Source organism: Halichondria panicea, chromosome 1 (assembly GCF_963675165.1).
Source record: "Halichondria panicea chromosome 1, odHalPani1.1, whole genome shotgun sequence".
Lineage (NCBI taxonomy): Eukaryota > Metazoa > Porifera > Demospongiae > Suberitida > Halichondriidae > Halichondria > Halichondria panicea.
The window spans coordinates 13,565,190-13,581,140 of record NC_087377.1 but is presented as its reverse complement, the minus strand read 5'-3'; the positions used below and the strand labels follow the sequence as shown (position 1 = coordinate 13,581,140).

Below are 15,951 nucleotides of genomic sequence, written 5' to 3'. Positions count from 1 at the left end.
ACATAGGTTTTACATATATAATTATAATTGTCTATAAGTTATACCAGGAGCCCATATAAATAAGAGATCGATCTAGAATTCTTATTTAATATGGGCTCCTGGTTATAATTATACGCTATCAAAAACACTGAGTCTATAACAAACAAAATACCAACAGAATGATAATTATTGCAATGTAACTTGTGAACGAGTTTCACAGTCCTAATGGTCCATACGCCTGGTTTGTGTTGAGTTCAATCTCCTCTTTGGGTGATACCTCCTCATAAACAGGACCAGCTGGTGCAGTGGACGCTGCGTTAGTTTGTCCTTCAGTTGCTGGGAAGTACACTGCTTTCTTACAAAAGAAAAGATACATCACTAGCAGTCCAGTGAGGAATCCAATGACTAGAGTGACAATGAAAGTGATGACCACACTGATAGCGACAGTTGCAGAAGTGGAGAACAAGGGAGCGACAGTAAAAACAGTGAGATAATTATGACTGTATTAATTTTGGGATAGCAAACAATTACTGACCTACGCACATGATTGCCTCAGATTCTAGCATTAGTGCAAGCGATGGTGTTGGGTCCAGTCAGTGAGAATCCATTGTCACACCGGTAAGTCAGCACTGTTCCCTCCGACACTGTCTCATTCAAACTCTCATAGTCCACTATAGCACCGTTGCACGGCTCAGCAGGTACAGTGCAGTTGACTATATATAGGGACGGTCAGAAAATAACTGTGAGTATACATCTTTGTATCTCATCAGCTCAACATGAGCACCCAATGACCTGCCATTGCAGAATACTAAGAAATGTGGAACAAAGGCGGTACAACTGTACACATGCAGTCACATAAACTATTTTTTGACGGAAAAATCAAGCTTCTAAACAACTACATTTCACCTGGCTTCTCCCTGCACACCAAGCTCTCAGGATTCTCCACCCACTCTCCTCTACCCCCCACATCAGTGCATGTACTGGTCCTCACATTAGGGGGGAACAGTCCCTCATCACAGTGGAAGGTGACCTCTGAACCCAGTGAGAAGGGATGTCCACACTGCCTCTGGATGGTGCAGCTGGAGATCCACAGGTGACTAGGGGATCTAATGCATGAGATCAACATTCCTTTTAGAGAGTTAATTGCCCATGTATGATACCTGTAACTGGGGTGCCACAGTCGAAGGTCCCAGGGTCAGGAGACCACCCGTTATTGCCACAGGTTGAGGTTATCACTTCACTGTCTCCACTGCAAGTGAAGGTGAGCATGGATCCACCAATAGTGACCGGAGGTGTGTTGGTCATGGTCACACCAGCAGCAGTAGACGGTGTGGGGCACAAAACTGAGAAAGAGTACAATATATACATAATTACGACCATGGAATGGCTTACTAAGATCCACAATTAGACCTTCTTGACTCATTCCAGCACAGTTGACAGCTCTGGTGGTTACATTGTAAGGAATGCTGTATAGGACAGTGATCTGTGCAGAGGTTGTCTCCACGGTGACTGGTGACTCAGAGAGAGGTGTTGGGGAGATGGTGAGGACATACATGACAGACACACCACCAGTAGAAGAGGGAGGGTCCCACTCCAGAGTGATAATGGAGGAGCTGGGTTGGTTTTGAGTGGAGGACACTCTTGGGTTCAGTGGAGGGCTGGGTGGATCTGTGGGTGTATTGACTATAGATATAACTCTACATACATTCCATCATCCACTCACCAGCCACAGTGATAGTAAGAGGACCCTCTTGTGAGCTTGCTCCCTCACACAACACCATAGTACCTTCTACAATGGAGGTCTCAGACAGTGAGGTGAGAGTGGCAGTGAGCATTCCTCCACTGGAGTCAGTGAGAACACCACGGAATGCTGGATTACCTTGTGTGTCCTCAGTGTTACTGGTACTCAAAGTGATGAGGAACATTTGGCCTTGTGGAGGAGTCACTGTCCATCGTATGAGACTACCAGGCAGAGTGCAAGTGAAGGTGACAGTGTCATCAGGACAGACCACAGGGGGAGTGGATATCAGTGTGGCTGAAACAAATTGTGTGTTCCAGTGAACACATAGATGATGATCTATGTATATAACTTACCTGCAGCAAGACTAAACAGCTGGATGCTGATAATAACTGCCTGTACTTGCATTACAGGAGCTATATATATATATATATAACTAGCTGGTACAACAACAACAATTAAGTTTATTGATCACCTATGATTGAATTAACACACCTCTATTGAGGAAGTCAGAAAAACCACATCAGAATGTTGAGTATAATTGAAGAAGTCAACCATAATTTTATACACATCTAGATCTATATAAATATATTGGTAGTAGTACAGGTAATAAAATTATTGGTTCCTTCCAGTACAGACACTTGATCCACTTGCCATATCAATGCAGGGCAGGCTTAGAGCATGTGAGCAGAACTGGATCTCCATGCAGGACACGCCACACTCGTGTTGGACGCTAATGACGCCTCTGTAGTAGAACAGCTTCAATCACACATAAAACACAATATATCTTGTTTTGCATTCATACCTCCTATCTGAGAGCCAATCATCACTGCTAACAGAAGATGCTTGATCAACAAGTTCACCATTATTTAACAGGGCAAATATAAAAGCAAAATGTGACATCTTTACCTCCTAGATTAGATCATACTTCTCCAGTCATGAGACAGTGGTTAATTTATTGTGTCAGTGTGGGTACGAAAAAAGAGATCAAATATTTACCTTGTGTTTACTATACCCTATATCCAGAGACCTATAAAGTTTTCCAAAAGTAAAGATCGTTAACGAAACATTTGCTAAATTGCTGACTTCAGTAAATAGCTGTGGGCTGAGTAACCTGTTAGTGTTTGTTTTGCCAGCTGTTGTGATCATAAAGGATACTGTTCTGTTAACAATAAAGATGAATGAAATCATGACCATTATATTGATAAGTAAACAAACGGTTCACAATCAAGATCAAGTAGCAAGCTATACTCTGCATATATTTGATTTCTCTATAAGCCTGATTCGACTGCAACTCAATGTGGCCTCTAGAGCAAGTTAGTCATTTTACAAAATCTCCATTGTCTCACTTGTCTTAAACAAAATTAATAACAATTGATTTTGTACAATCGTAAACATCCTTCTATAAGCTCCACTTTTCAAGTTCTTGGTGAAAAAACTATGAGCACTACAACAATCAGTACCACCATGCAAACAGACCGCCAACAACACCTCCACAACACCCAACAACAGCAATTGCAAACAAAAATAATAACATAACATAATTATAATATATATAACCCTCTAATACCTTGAGTGAAGCAAAACATGGTGAGAGGCATTAGCACTGAGTTTTTCTTTATGTACTGTGATTTATATTTGCTGCAGGAATCTGGGCAAGTTGGACAGAACAGTGCACGCTGTCTCAAGCTCAAGGACAGTTCCAGGTACATTTGTGGACAGTTGTATAATTAATATTCTCTTATTATTGTACAAAGCAAATTAGCATACATGTGTACATCAGTTTAAATATGTGTGAACAGATGCAGTGCTACATTGTTTTCAATGAATAATATTACATATACATTTATATCCGATGCTAAATAATGAAAGTTGCAAGGAAAACAATAGTTGAAAGCTAGGGTGTAATGCACATACTACCACACACTAGCTGACCCATAATTATAATAACTGTCGAGTTTGATCACTTGGTTTAAAAGAAGCACACCACTTTATTATTTCTGATTGAGGAAGTCAAAAAAACCACGTTTATAACAATGGCAAGTTTTACAGCAAAAAATAACCTCCTCTGATGTATTATATAGGGAATGCAATTGAGACAATCTCCAGGTTATATATACGAACTATAGCGAATCTATAATTATATAGGCTTATAAAACAAATGAAATGGCAGAATGATCACAATTAACTTGTTGAATAATGCTATTGAATATTATAGTGAATGAGTTTTACAGTCCTAACGGTCCATACGCCTGGTTTGTGTTGAGTTCAATCTCCTCTTTGGGTGATACTGGTACCTCCTCATAAACAGGATCGACCAACTAGTGCAGTGGGTCCTATGTTAGCTTGTCCTTCAGTTGCCGGGGAGTATACTGCTTTCTTACGAGAGAAAAGATGCATCACTAGGAGTCCAGTGAGGAATCCAATGACTAGAGTGACAATGAAAGTGATGACCACACTGATAGCGACAGTAGAAACTGTGAGAGGGGATAATATGACTGCATGTATTTTTGGAATAGCAAAAAATTACTGACCTTCAGTCCTAGGCACACACTTGATTGTTTCAGGCTCAGTGCTCCAGACTCTAGTATTAGTGCAAGTGATGGTGTTGGGTCCAGTCAGTGAGATTCCATTGTCACACTGGTAAGTCAGCACTGTTCCCTCCAACACCGTCTCATTTAACCTCTCATAGTCCACTATAGCACCGTTACAGGGCTCAGGAGGAAGAGAGCAGTTGACTATAATATGGAAGGTAACAAAATGACTGTATACGTACTTAGGGAAATGTGGAACAAAGGCGATGTATATGTAAGCTACTACAATTATACGTCCCAGAAATTACAAAATGAGCTTTTTCGAAGGAAATAAAAACATTACCTCTAAACAGCTACGTTTCACCTGGCCTCTTCCTGCACACCAAGCTCCCAGGATTCTCCACCCACTCTCCCCTACTCTCCACATCAGTGCATGTGCTGGTCCTCACATCAGGGGGGAACAGTCCCTCATCACAGCGATAGATGACTTGTGAGCTTAGTGTAAAGGGTGGTGTCTCACCACTGACATCCACACTGCCTTTAGATGGTGTGGCAGGAGAGCCGCAGGTGACTTGAGGATCTAATGAAATCAACATTATACAGTTGATCCGCTACGTAGGATACCTGTTCTGCATTCAAATGTCCTAGGGTCAGGAGACCACCCACTACTGCCACAGGTTGAGATTATCACTTCATTGTCTCCACTGCAAGTGAAGGTGAGCATGGATCCATCAATAGTGACAGGAGGTGTGTTGGTGATGGTAACACCAGCAGCAGTAGATGGAGTGGGGCACACAACTGCATTGATAAAAGTATGATAGGGAATGAGTACGTATATATGTGACGGCAGTCACCATGAAATAGCTAGCTTACTTAGATCCACAATTGAACTTTCTTGACTCATTCCAACACAGTTGACAGCTCTGATAGTCACATCGTAGGGAGTGCTATAGGAGACAGTGATCTGTATGGAGGTGGTGTCCATGGTGACTGGTGACCCGGAGAGAGGTGTTGGGGAGATGATGAGGACATAGCTGACAGACACACCACCAGTAGAGGAGGGAGGATCCCAGTCCAGAGTGATAATCGAGGAACTGAGTTGGTTTTGAATGAAGGATACGCTTGGATTGAGTGGATGTGTTGGGACAACTGCAATAATAACATCTCAACAGGCTTAGCTATGAATTACAATACTCACCAGCAACCATGATGGCTTGCTGCTGTGACGTAGGACCATTGTTAATAACAGTACAGGTGACATTGCTATCACCCAGTACAGACACTTCACTGAGGTTGATGAGAGTGGACGTCAGATTTCCACCATCATTGCTTACAAGAACAGCCTCAAATATGATCACCCCAGATTCAAGTGTCCTTGGAACACCAACTTGTGAGGGAAGGAAGAAACTTTGCAGTGACGTCCCTGCTGGTGATAGTAGATCTACTTGCCATCTCAATGCAGTACCAGGCGAAGAGCATGTGAACAGAACAGCCTCACCAGGACATGCTACACTCGTGTTGGACATTAGAGATGCCTCTTTTTGGTAGAGAAATAACAGTAAAGTAATTTATAGCATAATTTATACCGAAAAATACGATCTGAGACAGTAATTAGCAAGACCTGAGTTGGTATAAGCATAGCTTGTACTATAACTATATAGTCTTAGCTACCTACAGAGGACTTCAGGTTGGTTGACACCAGTTAGAAGTTGAAGTGCAGCCAGTCATGTCATACAGTGTATGTCTACTTCACTAATGCAATTAGTGGTCATGCTTGACTGCATTTCAACTTTAATTTTCTACCAACCAACCTGTATCAGAGGTGACCCTCTAAATATACGACATTTGAACATTGTTCACTCATAATCATATACATGGCACTTAAATCGCCTCAATTTCAGAAGACACATTTTATTAAGTTTAACCGACCTGTAGCTATAGTGGCTCAACTACCTCGACTGACCTCTGGCCTTGTGATTAATGTATTCCTCATCATTGCAAATTTCTACTATTAATTAAAGCTGCAATTGGCTCGAGATCCCACACTGTTGAATATGTGACAAGCAAAGTCAGAAAGTAGTCGGAGGAGATAAAACTACTAGCTAATATTGCCCAATCACAACCCCACGCAGCCTACTGTGCCGATGTTCATGCATGGTCTTTCCAGTTGTTGGTCCTTCCTGTCACGTACGATTCCAGACATTGCTGACCTGCTGCAACCCTCTGGAGGACACGGTCCAACACGACTTGCTTTTTGCCTTGACTGAACCACCATGCAGTGTGTTCAAGGGAAGTGAGAAATCTTACTGGCTCTTCTTGTCCATCTAGGAGGAATAGGAATTACTAATCCGGTAACTACATCACATAATTATGTAAATAAAGTGTCGATAAATACCGGGCAAAGACGTTTCTTCCTTCTGACAAGAGTTGGGACTGTTCTGCAATGAGAGTGGGGCCTTCTTGGAAGCAAGACAATGTATACGTTAATCTGAACAACTTAAACTTGCCATAGCTAGCTAGCTAGACAATCTATGGCTAGATTTTGTTACTTGAGAGCATACACGGAGCTAGCCTCGTTCCCAGGCCGATCCGTCTCCAATTGAATGCTAGGTCGACTCCTAGTCGATAGATCGGCCTGGGAACGAGGCTAACACGAAGCTAAATTACGGTACTAAACTTATACAGGGAAATATGACAGGAAACAAAGTGTGAAGAATCTCTGCTTTTGTTTCCGGTTCCTGCCACGCTCAGATACAATCAATACCAGGCCGTATTTTTCAACTTCGTTCTTAAAAAAAATCGGCCTGGGACCGAGGCTACTGTGGGACAAGGTCATCAAATCATCGACTCCTTACTGATTGATGCTGACATTACCTTTTGAGCCTGATCCCTCGAATTTAACTGTCACTAACCACTTCCAATCACTATTATTTGCCTCCCAACTCTACATGTACAATCATCAGCAAAAAGCTATTAATTAAGCAGGAGTGTATGTGTATCTTCATACACTCCCTGATTAAAGCTAGCTAGAGTCTAGGCCTCAAGCAGACAAGCTCTAGCCTCATACACAACCACATGAACTTACTTGCAACACCTAGAGCTGATGTTGTGTAGAGACAAAGCAGGAGACATCTTTGGACAAGAAATTCCATTTCTCCCATTGCATAGCTCAAGTAGCCTCTACACAGGCTCTCCTTTTTCTGTTCTTTATCACAATCGTTCAATAAGATAAAATACTGTATTATTCGCTCAATGAGATAAAATACGGTATTAATTGGAGGAATAAAGAAAGAAATAGACGTAAAGTTAGGAAAAAGGAGAAGAGCCTGTATCGGGAAGTCGCGTGAGGGTAGAAGGGTGGTAGAAGGGTGAAAATGAGCGTGGGCATACTGAGCTAGAGATGTTGGACTGCCCACGCAGAGGTCTACGACTAGTAAAACTTTGCCTGCTGCAAGCTGGACATGGACTTGGAACTGGAAGTTTGCAAGCACTATAGCTAGCTCTATACCTTAGGCTTAGCTAGATGATCTACTAGTCTAGATTGTGTGTTTAGATTCTATCACTATTACCTTTTCTTGTGTCTTTCTACATGCTATAGTAGAATAGCTTAGTCATCATTATCATATAGCAGGTAGCTACTGCCACCAGAGCTGGCCACGCTGGTTCTCTGATCTGACTTGCAGCACAGCTTGGTGGTTGTCTCAGTGCAGTACAGTACAGTCTTACTCGGAATGCGTGGGAGAATACCTTACGTCACGATTGTGGGCTACATATCGCCCACGTTCATAAAAATCCTTGTGGATCACGCGATTTCCCAAACCAGGCCTTACGTTTTCTTAACTGTACGCCCATTTCTTTCTTTGCTGCCTCACTATGTCTTTCTTATGTTTATGGATGAACAGTGACAACAGCAAGAAAAAGTAAGGCCTGGGAACGAGGCTATAGCTCAAGGTCGGTGTAGCTGCCGCGCCGACACAGAGAAGCTATAAATGTGCTGAGTCGGCGCTATTATTTATTATTGTGTCTAGTCAGCAGTTTCAGAAATAGCTACTGGCCGTCAAGGAAATGAGCAGTCTGACTTCTTCCTCACACTCCCAGCTAGCTGTCACTGCACTAGCTTCTGATTTAAAAATGTACGTACCTCCACAAACACCGTTAGCAGCGATGTCCATGCAGTGAGTCGTGCTCCCGCCTGCATGTACGTTAGCACTGGCTCCTCTAAAGACTTCTCCTGTCACTGGGCTAAAATTCGGATTCGATGCATACATTGTTACATGCTTCAGTGAGCATTATACTGTTAATTTAAGCGTATTGTGGTCCCTTATAAATACACAGGAAAAATATCTAAATTTCCTATACTTTCAGGATAGTACAAAATTTCCTGTAGACTTTCCTTTATGAATCTTATGCATGTCCTGAACTTCTTCAGGAATAGTAAAGGAAACTATACAGGAAACGTTGCACTATCCTTTGTAAGTAGGTTGCAGGACACTTGCAGGACACCTGCCATTTTTCAGGAAATGTGCAGATTTTATGGGCTGCACTGTAGCAGCACTGTAGCAGGAAATTTAAATATTTTCCCTGTGATAAATATTCCCGAGTTGTATTTTTTCAGCATTTTCTCTTTTGCAGGTTCATTGTATTTCTGCGCCCTCGGCATTGGTTGACTGGTTGACTATATTGTAATTATGGCTTATAAACATAAGCCATAATTACAATATAGTCAACCAGTCAATAACTATAACATATTTCTATTGCTATTGTTTTGTGTATAAGAATGCCATGATTATGAAGATGCGCATGAATGAGACAAGTCACAAGAGGACAATTCCGACCTATTAAACCAATCCAGCGGAGAGCTGCCGTGCATGGAGATACAACCTGCAGGACAGCACAACCTGCAGGACAGCGGGTGAGGGACAGTGATGGTGTCTCTGAGGACTCAGAGGAGTGGTGTGGACCAAAATTTTGCTGCGTGCTCTGGGCTGGTCTGGGGGCCAGACCTAATAGCTCGGGGGCAAAATCAAGAGAGCTCTTCCCCCTCCCCCCCTGAGAAGGGTCTGGCCCCAGCTCTGGGTGGGTAAGGATCATTAATGAAACAACTTCCAAACAGATATAAAGGTTGCTCAGGGTGTTGTTCATTCAGCTTCTGCTACTGTGTGTTGTGTCCACCTGCTTGGGACAGCAATGTAATCCTGTGGTAGAAGCTATAAATCACTGAACAGTCTACCTGACTCTGCATGGGATATGGTCCTAACATACTAGACTAACAATTCTGAGATCTTCATCACTGACATTGGAGAGAGATACATAATCATTGGTGGTCTCCCTTCTCTCACTGTTCGCACTGACGTCACTACATTCTGTAGAAGTGGTGCTGACAACAATGGTAATGGACCATTAGGACAGTGGAGATATCCTGCGCATGGTGGGAGTATGATACTGAACAATGATGGTGAACCAGGACAGCAGTTCTAGGAATATTGGTTTTCAGATCATTAGACTAAACTACAGAGTGACCAATCCTTAGCTCACTCCAACCGGGTCCTACTGTTGTACTGTACCAACTACTGGAGGAGATATGACCCTGAGCCTCTGTGCTAACCTAGGTGAGTGAATTGTCTTGAATATACTGTTGCTGTAAAAGTTATTAGGCCTCGGTGCACATGCGCAAGCGAGGTATACGGTAGTGTGTGTGTGTGTGTGCGTGTCTGCACGTGTGTGTGTGCACGTGTGTGCGTGTGTGTGTGTGTGTAGACTGTTCAGTACTATTTTATTGTTGCAAAATAACCATACAATGCTCACAAAACATTCTCAGAATTTCTTTCATTTTTTCGTAAATGTCACTAGCTTTTACAAACATGCAGGGAAATCTTTAATTGTCTAGTGTAGACAGACACAGAAATCTTAATTTGAATTGTCCTGCATGTGTATTTATTACCTCTACGTGTCATGTTATACGTGTTGGTGTTTCAAAGTGCAAATTAAGTCTATAAATTGCACAGCTACAGCCAGTGGCGGATCCAGTGGGGAGCTTTGCGGGCTTGAGCACCCCCCTGGCCTTGATGACAAGCCTGAAAAATAGAATCTAGAGCTAGCTATCAACTCACTGCATGCACTGGATAGCACGTAGATACGGTCACATTATCATGGCCACAGGCCACACCCAGTTTATTACTGAGCATGAACAATTATTGATGAGTCATGCAGGAAACACATTGTGCTTGAAAAACAGACAACCTTTTTTTTAGTAAAATATTTTTGCTCCCCCTATTAAGAATCTTGGATCCGCCCCTGACAGCAAACCGTATCCGACTGATTATCACCACACGTATGACACTACTCACCTATTCCCATGGAGACTTTATACAAACATAAAAATCTTAATTTGAATTGTCCTGCATGTGTATTACCTCTACGTATCATGTTACATGTGAGTGTTTCAAAGTGCAAATTAAGTCTATAAATTGCACAGCTACAGCAAACTGTATCCGACTGATTATCACCACACTTACGACACTACTCAATTATTCCCGTGGAGACTATAATTATACTAGCTATGTCTTTTGTACTCCTAATATTTTGCTGCCTCCTTGGTCTGGGGTCAGCCTGGAACCAACCGAGCACCTGCTGTGTTAGGAGCCAAACCTGCTCCAGTGCCATGGAACCGAGACAGAGCTGACAAAGATTAGAGAATCACTCGAATATCTATCAGAGCTGGAACACATTCGTAAAGCACTGGAAACTATTGCTGACAGATTACAGGGTAAGTAAGTAACAATTATGCTCACAGTAAAAAGTTCAAAGAGTGTGTGTGCTATCCATGCATGCATGTCACTACAATAATCTGTCTCTCTTAACTAGACAGTACAGATGCTGAAGGAAATGCAAGTGCATCGATGCCAACTACCAGCATGCCAACAGCAGACACATCAACCATCGAAGCAACAACTGCTGCTACCAGCAAACCAACAGCAATGACCACAGACCCACCAAGTGCTTCTGACACTTGCGGTGGACCAGGATGGGCGAGAGTGGCCTACATTAATATGACCAATCCCAACCAACAATGCCCTCAAGGACTTCAACTGACAGACTATTTGATAAGATCATGTGGTCGTACACAATTGTCTGCTGGTCTTTGCTCATCTGTCATGTTTCCAGTGGGTGGTGTCCAATACAGGCAAGTATGTGGGAGAGCAATAGGTTATCGGTTTGGACACAACTACGCATTCGCTGGATACCATTCTGCAGGTAGGAATACTATCAATGTTGCATATGTCGATGGACTCAGTGTCACGCATGGACAATCTCCACGCACACATATCTGGACGTTTACTAGTGGTTATTTTAATGGAACCAGTGGTGATACTGACGCTCACGTGCGCTGTCCTTGTGATGAGGGGAACACTTTTGGTTCTCCTCCATTTGTCGGAAATGACTACTTTTGTGATAGTGTGGCCACATCTAATAACTATAATGTAAACCCGTTTCGTTTTCATCCCGATAATGCGTTGTGGGATGGTCAATCTAGCCTCAACACATGTTACAATAACAACAATCCTCCGTGGTTTACTCGGAAATGACTACTTTTGTGATAGTGTGGCCACATCTAATAACTATAATGTAAACCCGTTTCGTTTTCATCCCGATAATGCGTTGTGGGATGGTCAATCTAGCCTCAACACATGTTACAATAACAACAATCCTCCGTGGTTTACGAAAACTCTATCAACTCCAACTACTGATGACATTCATTGAGCTACGAATGTGCTTCTATAATCCCAGCATACATGCTAATATTGGACTTCAGCTCATGGAAATACATCAGTTGAAGTGATTGTGAAGGAATAAAAGATTAAATATTTGCTGAGAACTTTTGTAATGAAAGCACTGCCTGCGGGTGCTGATGCCTCAACATGTACGTGTCAAAGCTATATATAACATAAATATAAAGCTACTAATTAAAACTTATTGCTAATATACACACATGATATCATGCTGAATATTAATTTTTACTTATTGTATGCATGCAGGCATAATCACGGGAAACTCATATATAGCAGTGCCAACCAGTATCTACACTTTAAGGCCACCATACAATAACCAGGAATGTTCAAACTTCCAGGCAATTTATTGCCTACACTAATTTTGATTGTATAGGCAATGAATTGCCTCGTCACCAGGAAATTCATTGCCGATGTGCATTCTTTTAGCCTCAGATCATGTATAGGATATGCAGCTTACAAGCTCATAATCTTTTTACCCATGCTTCTTTGTAGTTTTGGTTGAATACAAAATAGCTCCATAATTATACAACAGCTGCTACTAAGATGGCTCCAAATGTATTGATTTCATGAGTTTCCTGCTTCTTTGCATGATGGACTATAATGTTACAACAACGTCAGTTGTTCATGCATTGCATGCAGGGTCGTAGAAATAGCTTAGGTACAGGGGTGGCAAAGGCACACATGACAGTCATGGTATTTATATTATATATAAGTTGTGAATATTAATTTATGAGCAAACAGTTTACGGTATATATAACCTTTAAGCTATTCCTCAAATTTCCTATAATTACATTCCTCCAAAGCACAACATAACTATAGACCTCATGTCAGTCGTACAACCTCAAGCTATAAATAATGGCCACAGCCCACAGGACTCTATCGATCTATTAACACTATGCAACGAGATAATTAACCATCAGTAACTTCAGTCCATCAGGCCTATAATAAAATTATTATTATGAAAATTAATGTGATTCTGACCTAAACCTGCCTATTATTGTTACCATTATAATTATACCAACATAATTTTCAACCCCTATATAAGTTTGATATCCAAACCGGCACATGTAGCTGTATAATTATATAAAGAGAAAGATATGTTACTTTGTACGTTCGTTCGGGTCATGTAAGCGGTTATGTCTTGCATTTTTAGCCAATACATTATAATTTTGTGCTCTCATAAAATTAATATTAGCAAAAAGTTACATATTCTTTTGCTGGACAAGAATGCTCGGTATAATTATGTGTGAGGATAGGCGAAGATGATATCAAGTGAGTATAGTTATTCAGAATAATAATTATGTCGCTTTCTATTGTACCTTTTCTACTGTGATGTAGGATTTCACTAGTGATGTGTATACAACCGTTTCTTTAGGCAAACTGGTGCATCAGATGGCAGTGATTTTTGTATACCGTATAGCGGGAAATTTTCGTGGGGTGCAAATTTTCGCGTTTTTCGAGGGCAGAGTAGTCAACGCGAAAATTAAAACTGGGATAAACTCCCACGCACCGGTATACGCAGGTGCAAAACCTATTGGTGGGTGTGGTTTATTGGCATTGACACGAAAATTAAAACCGCGAAAATTTCTGCTGAGGGCTCTGGGAGCCAAATAGCGAAAATTTGCACCCGCGAAAATTTCCCGCTATACGGTAATCTATCAAGAAAGTAGATTACATCACCCACACTTGGATCAATGGATGGGTTGATAGATTACATCACCCACGCTTGGATTGGTCAGTGTGCAAATTCCAAGCTTGTGACAGATACAGGAAGTCACGTTACTCTCCGCATACACCTGCATGATGTACAGTATATGCCTACGTCCGATACTCTCTCTATATCATATACTCTAGACATCAGGTCATCATCAAAATCTAGTAGTCTACATGCATAACTATATATATAATACTGTTGCATGCTAATCCCAATTAACCCTATAATTCTATCAGGTAGCAAATGCATGCATGCTAGTTTTGCCTTGACCAGACTATGAACTCTTTTTACTTACAATAGTCACCTATTAGTAAATAACATGCAGTGACCCAGCAAAAGTTGTACATAAAAATTAATGTGCAAGGAGAAAAATAGTATGTGGGCGTGGTTTTAACTCGTTCACCTCACCTATATTATATTAATTGTCAACTTAATGAAGTACTTATATGCATGGTTCATGTAATATACGAAAAGTAGTATACTCTGCTAGCTTATTCATCACTGACACAACACAATTATACTCATAATTATCCTGCTTACAGCCTGAACATCTAGCATATAATTACTGCGGTCTTTGCTATACTCCAGTTTCAGCCTAATTTTGTGAGCCTTCTCTCTCTGTGCAAACGTATCAAAGTACGTTTACAAAGCAGTGTGTGAAGACAAAAGCTAACCATGCATCCATGTCGACAGAGCTAGGGCTATTTTCTGTGTAGCATACAGATGTTAGCCTTTGTCTAATTGGCTCTTATATAGCTCTTGAGAATAAGCTTCTGACAATAATCATATATTACCTGCTCAATTATTATCACATTTCCCCACTATTGAAGATTTGTACGTGTCGCAATGACAATGCTGGTTACTTGACGGAAGTGATTAACTAATGGATGAACATGCAGTTGCTCTGGACGACCAACATAGAGTGAGCTGGCCGATCATCTCAGTAAGATCAGAGAAGAGCAAGTGGTAAAAGAGCTCATATGACCATGCAACTATGAGATTGCAGGTGAGCATATATGCGATCAGTATGAATTGTATACATGTAGCAGTGCTATATATAAAAGCAGTCACCTATATACAGTAAGTAAATAATTATGTAATGGTTGTAGGTTGTGTGACCTTTTCCAAAACTATAATTATATCACTTAATGTGGTGGGATCAGAGTGTTTATTGCTTATTCAATCTGAAGTCTTTACCAAATCTACCCATGCACTCTACTACATGCAGGATATGTTTATTAGTTGACTGATGCTTACCATTTTACATACTGTACTATTGTTATTGATTTAAGGCACTTAATATGATAGAGAGGTTTATTTTTTTCGGAGGTTATAATTATATAGTTTTTGGAGGAAAGTTCGAGGACGGAAGTTATTATTACAGTGTCCCTTTTCTCAAGGTTCTTTGTTAACGTCCTTTGTTTGTTCCACTGTATTTCACTATCTCTCCCTCTCCCTCAGGTACTATGCATGGGACTAATGGTGTGAGGCTCTACTCTTAAGACCTGGAGGGTGGTCACACAGACCAGGAGAGTGCAGCTGGTAGAGCAGCACATCCACAAAGTGGTGAGTGAGTGATGGGATTTTTGCAATCTTTTGTAAAGTGTTAGATTGTTACTTGAGTGCCTAAAAAGATGCTTATGGACGGTGTGCTTAGACTAACGATCTTGTGCAAAAATATGTGGACTATTTTAAAATACATTTTACGTTATCCTATTATTACTCAATGTTGTTGTGATGTTGATGTGTGTATAATTTATGTGTGTGTGCAGGTGGACTTCTACATCTCCCAGAGCCAGGCGGCCAACCATGCAGTGAGAGAGAGGAATGTAGCCTGCATCTGTACTGCAGAGCTGGGCACTAAGGTGGGTGGGTGGTCATGTGATAATGGTGCCTGTGTAACCTACTGGAGCTTTACATATAATCCCCTAAACTCCGTCATGGCTACTTCTTTAGTAGTAGCACATTATTATACTTATGTTTACACCTTAAACAGCTCAGCAATATCCCCCTCCAAACATGCACACACACACACACACGCCCGCACACATGCACACACACACACACACACACACACACACACACACACACACACACACACACACACACACACACACACACACACACACACACACACACACACACACACACACACACACACACACACACACACACACACACACACACACACACACA

The 15,951-nt window shown here is 41.4% G+C and overlaps 3 protein-coding genes across 3 annotated transcripts in view; 1 reads left to right on the top strand and 2 right to left on the bottom strand.

Annotated features, from left to right (window-relative positions):
- Positions 1–15,951, top strand: part of LOC135348198 (uncharacterized) — a 70,887-nt gene extending 54,936 nt beyond the window's left edge. Inside the window, exon 20 of the mRNA XM_064546410.1 lies at positions 15,528–15,951. The gene's annotated coding sequence lies outside the window, so the exon portion shown is untranslated. The remainder of the gene's footprint in view (positions 1–15,527) is intronic.
- LOC135332087 (mucin-2-like) lies at positions 532–2,180 on the bottom strand. Its single transcript, XM_064527447.1, has 6 exons — positions 2,074–2,180; positions 1,703–2,014; positions 1,372–1,647; positions 1,127–1,322; positions 886–1,058; positions 532–692 (listed from the first exon to the last, which is right to left on the bottom strand). Exons 1-6 carry the CDS (start codon positions 2,123–2,125, stop codon positions 532–534), a joined length of 1,170 nt encoding a protein of 389 aa, XP_064383517.1. The 5' UTR covers positions 2,126–2,180.
- Positions 4,601–8,191, bottom strand: LOC135349157 (uncharacterized). Its single transcript, XM_064547657.1, has 5 exons — positions 7,337–8,191; positions 5,450–5,788; positions 5,125–5,400; positions 4,876–5,049; positions 4,601–4,831 (listed from the first exon to the last, which is right to left on the bottom strand). The coding sequence occupies exons 1-5, from the start codon at positions 7,410–7,412 to the stop codon at positions 4,605–4,607; spliced, it is 1,092 nt and encodes a 363-aa protein (XP_064403727.1). The 5' UTR covers positions 7,413–8,191; the 3' UTR covers positions 4,601–4,604.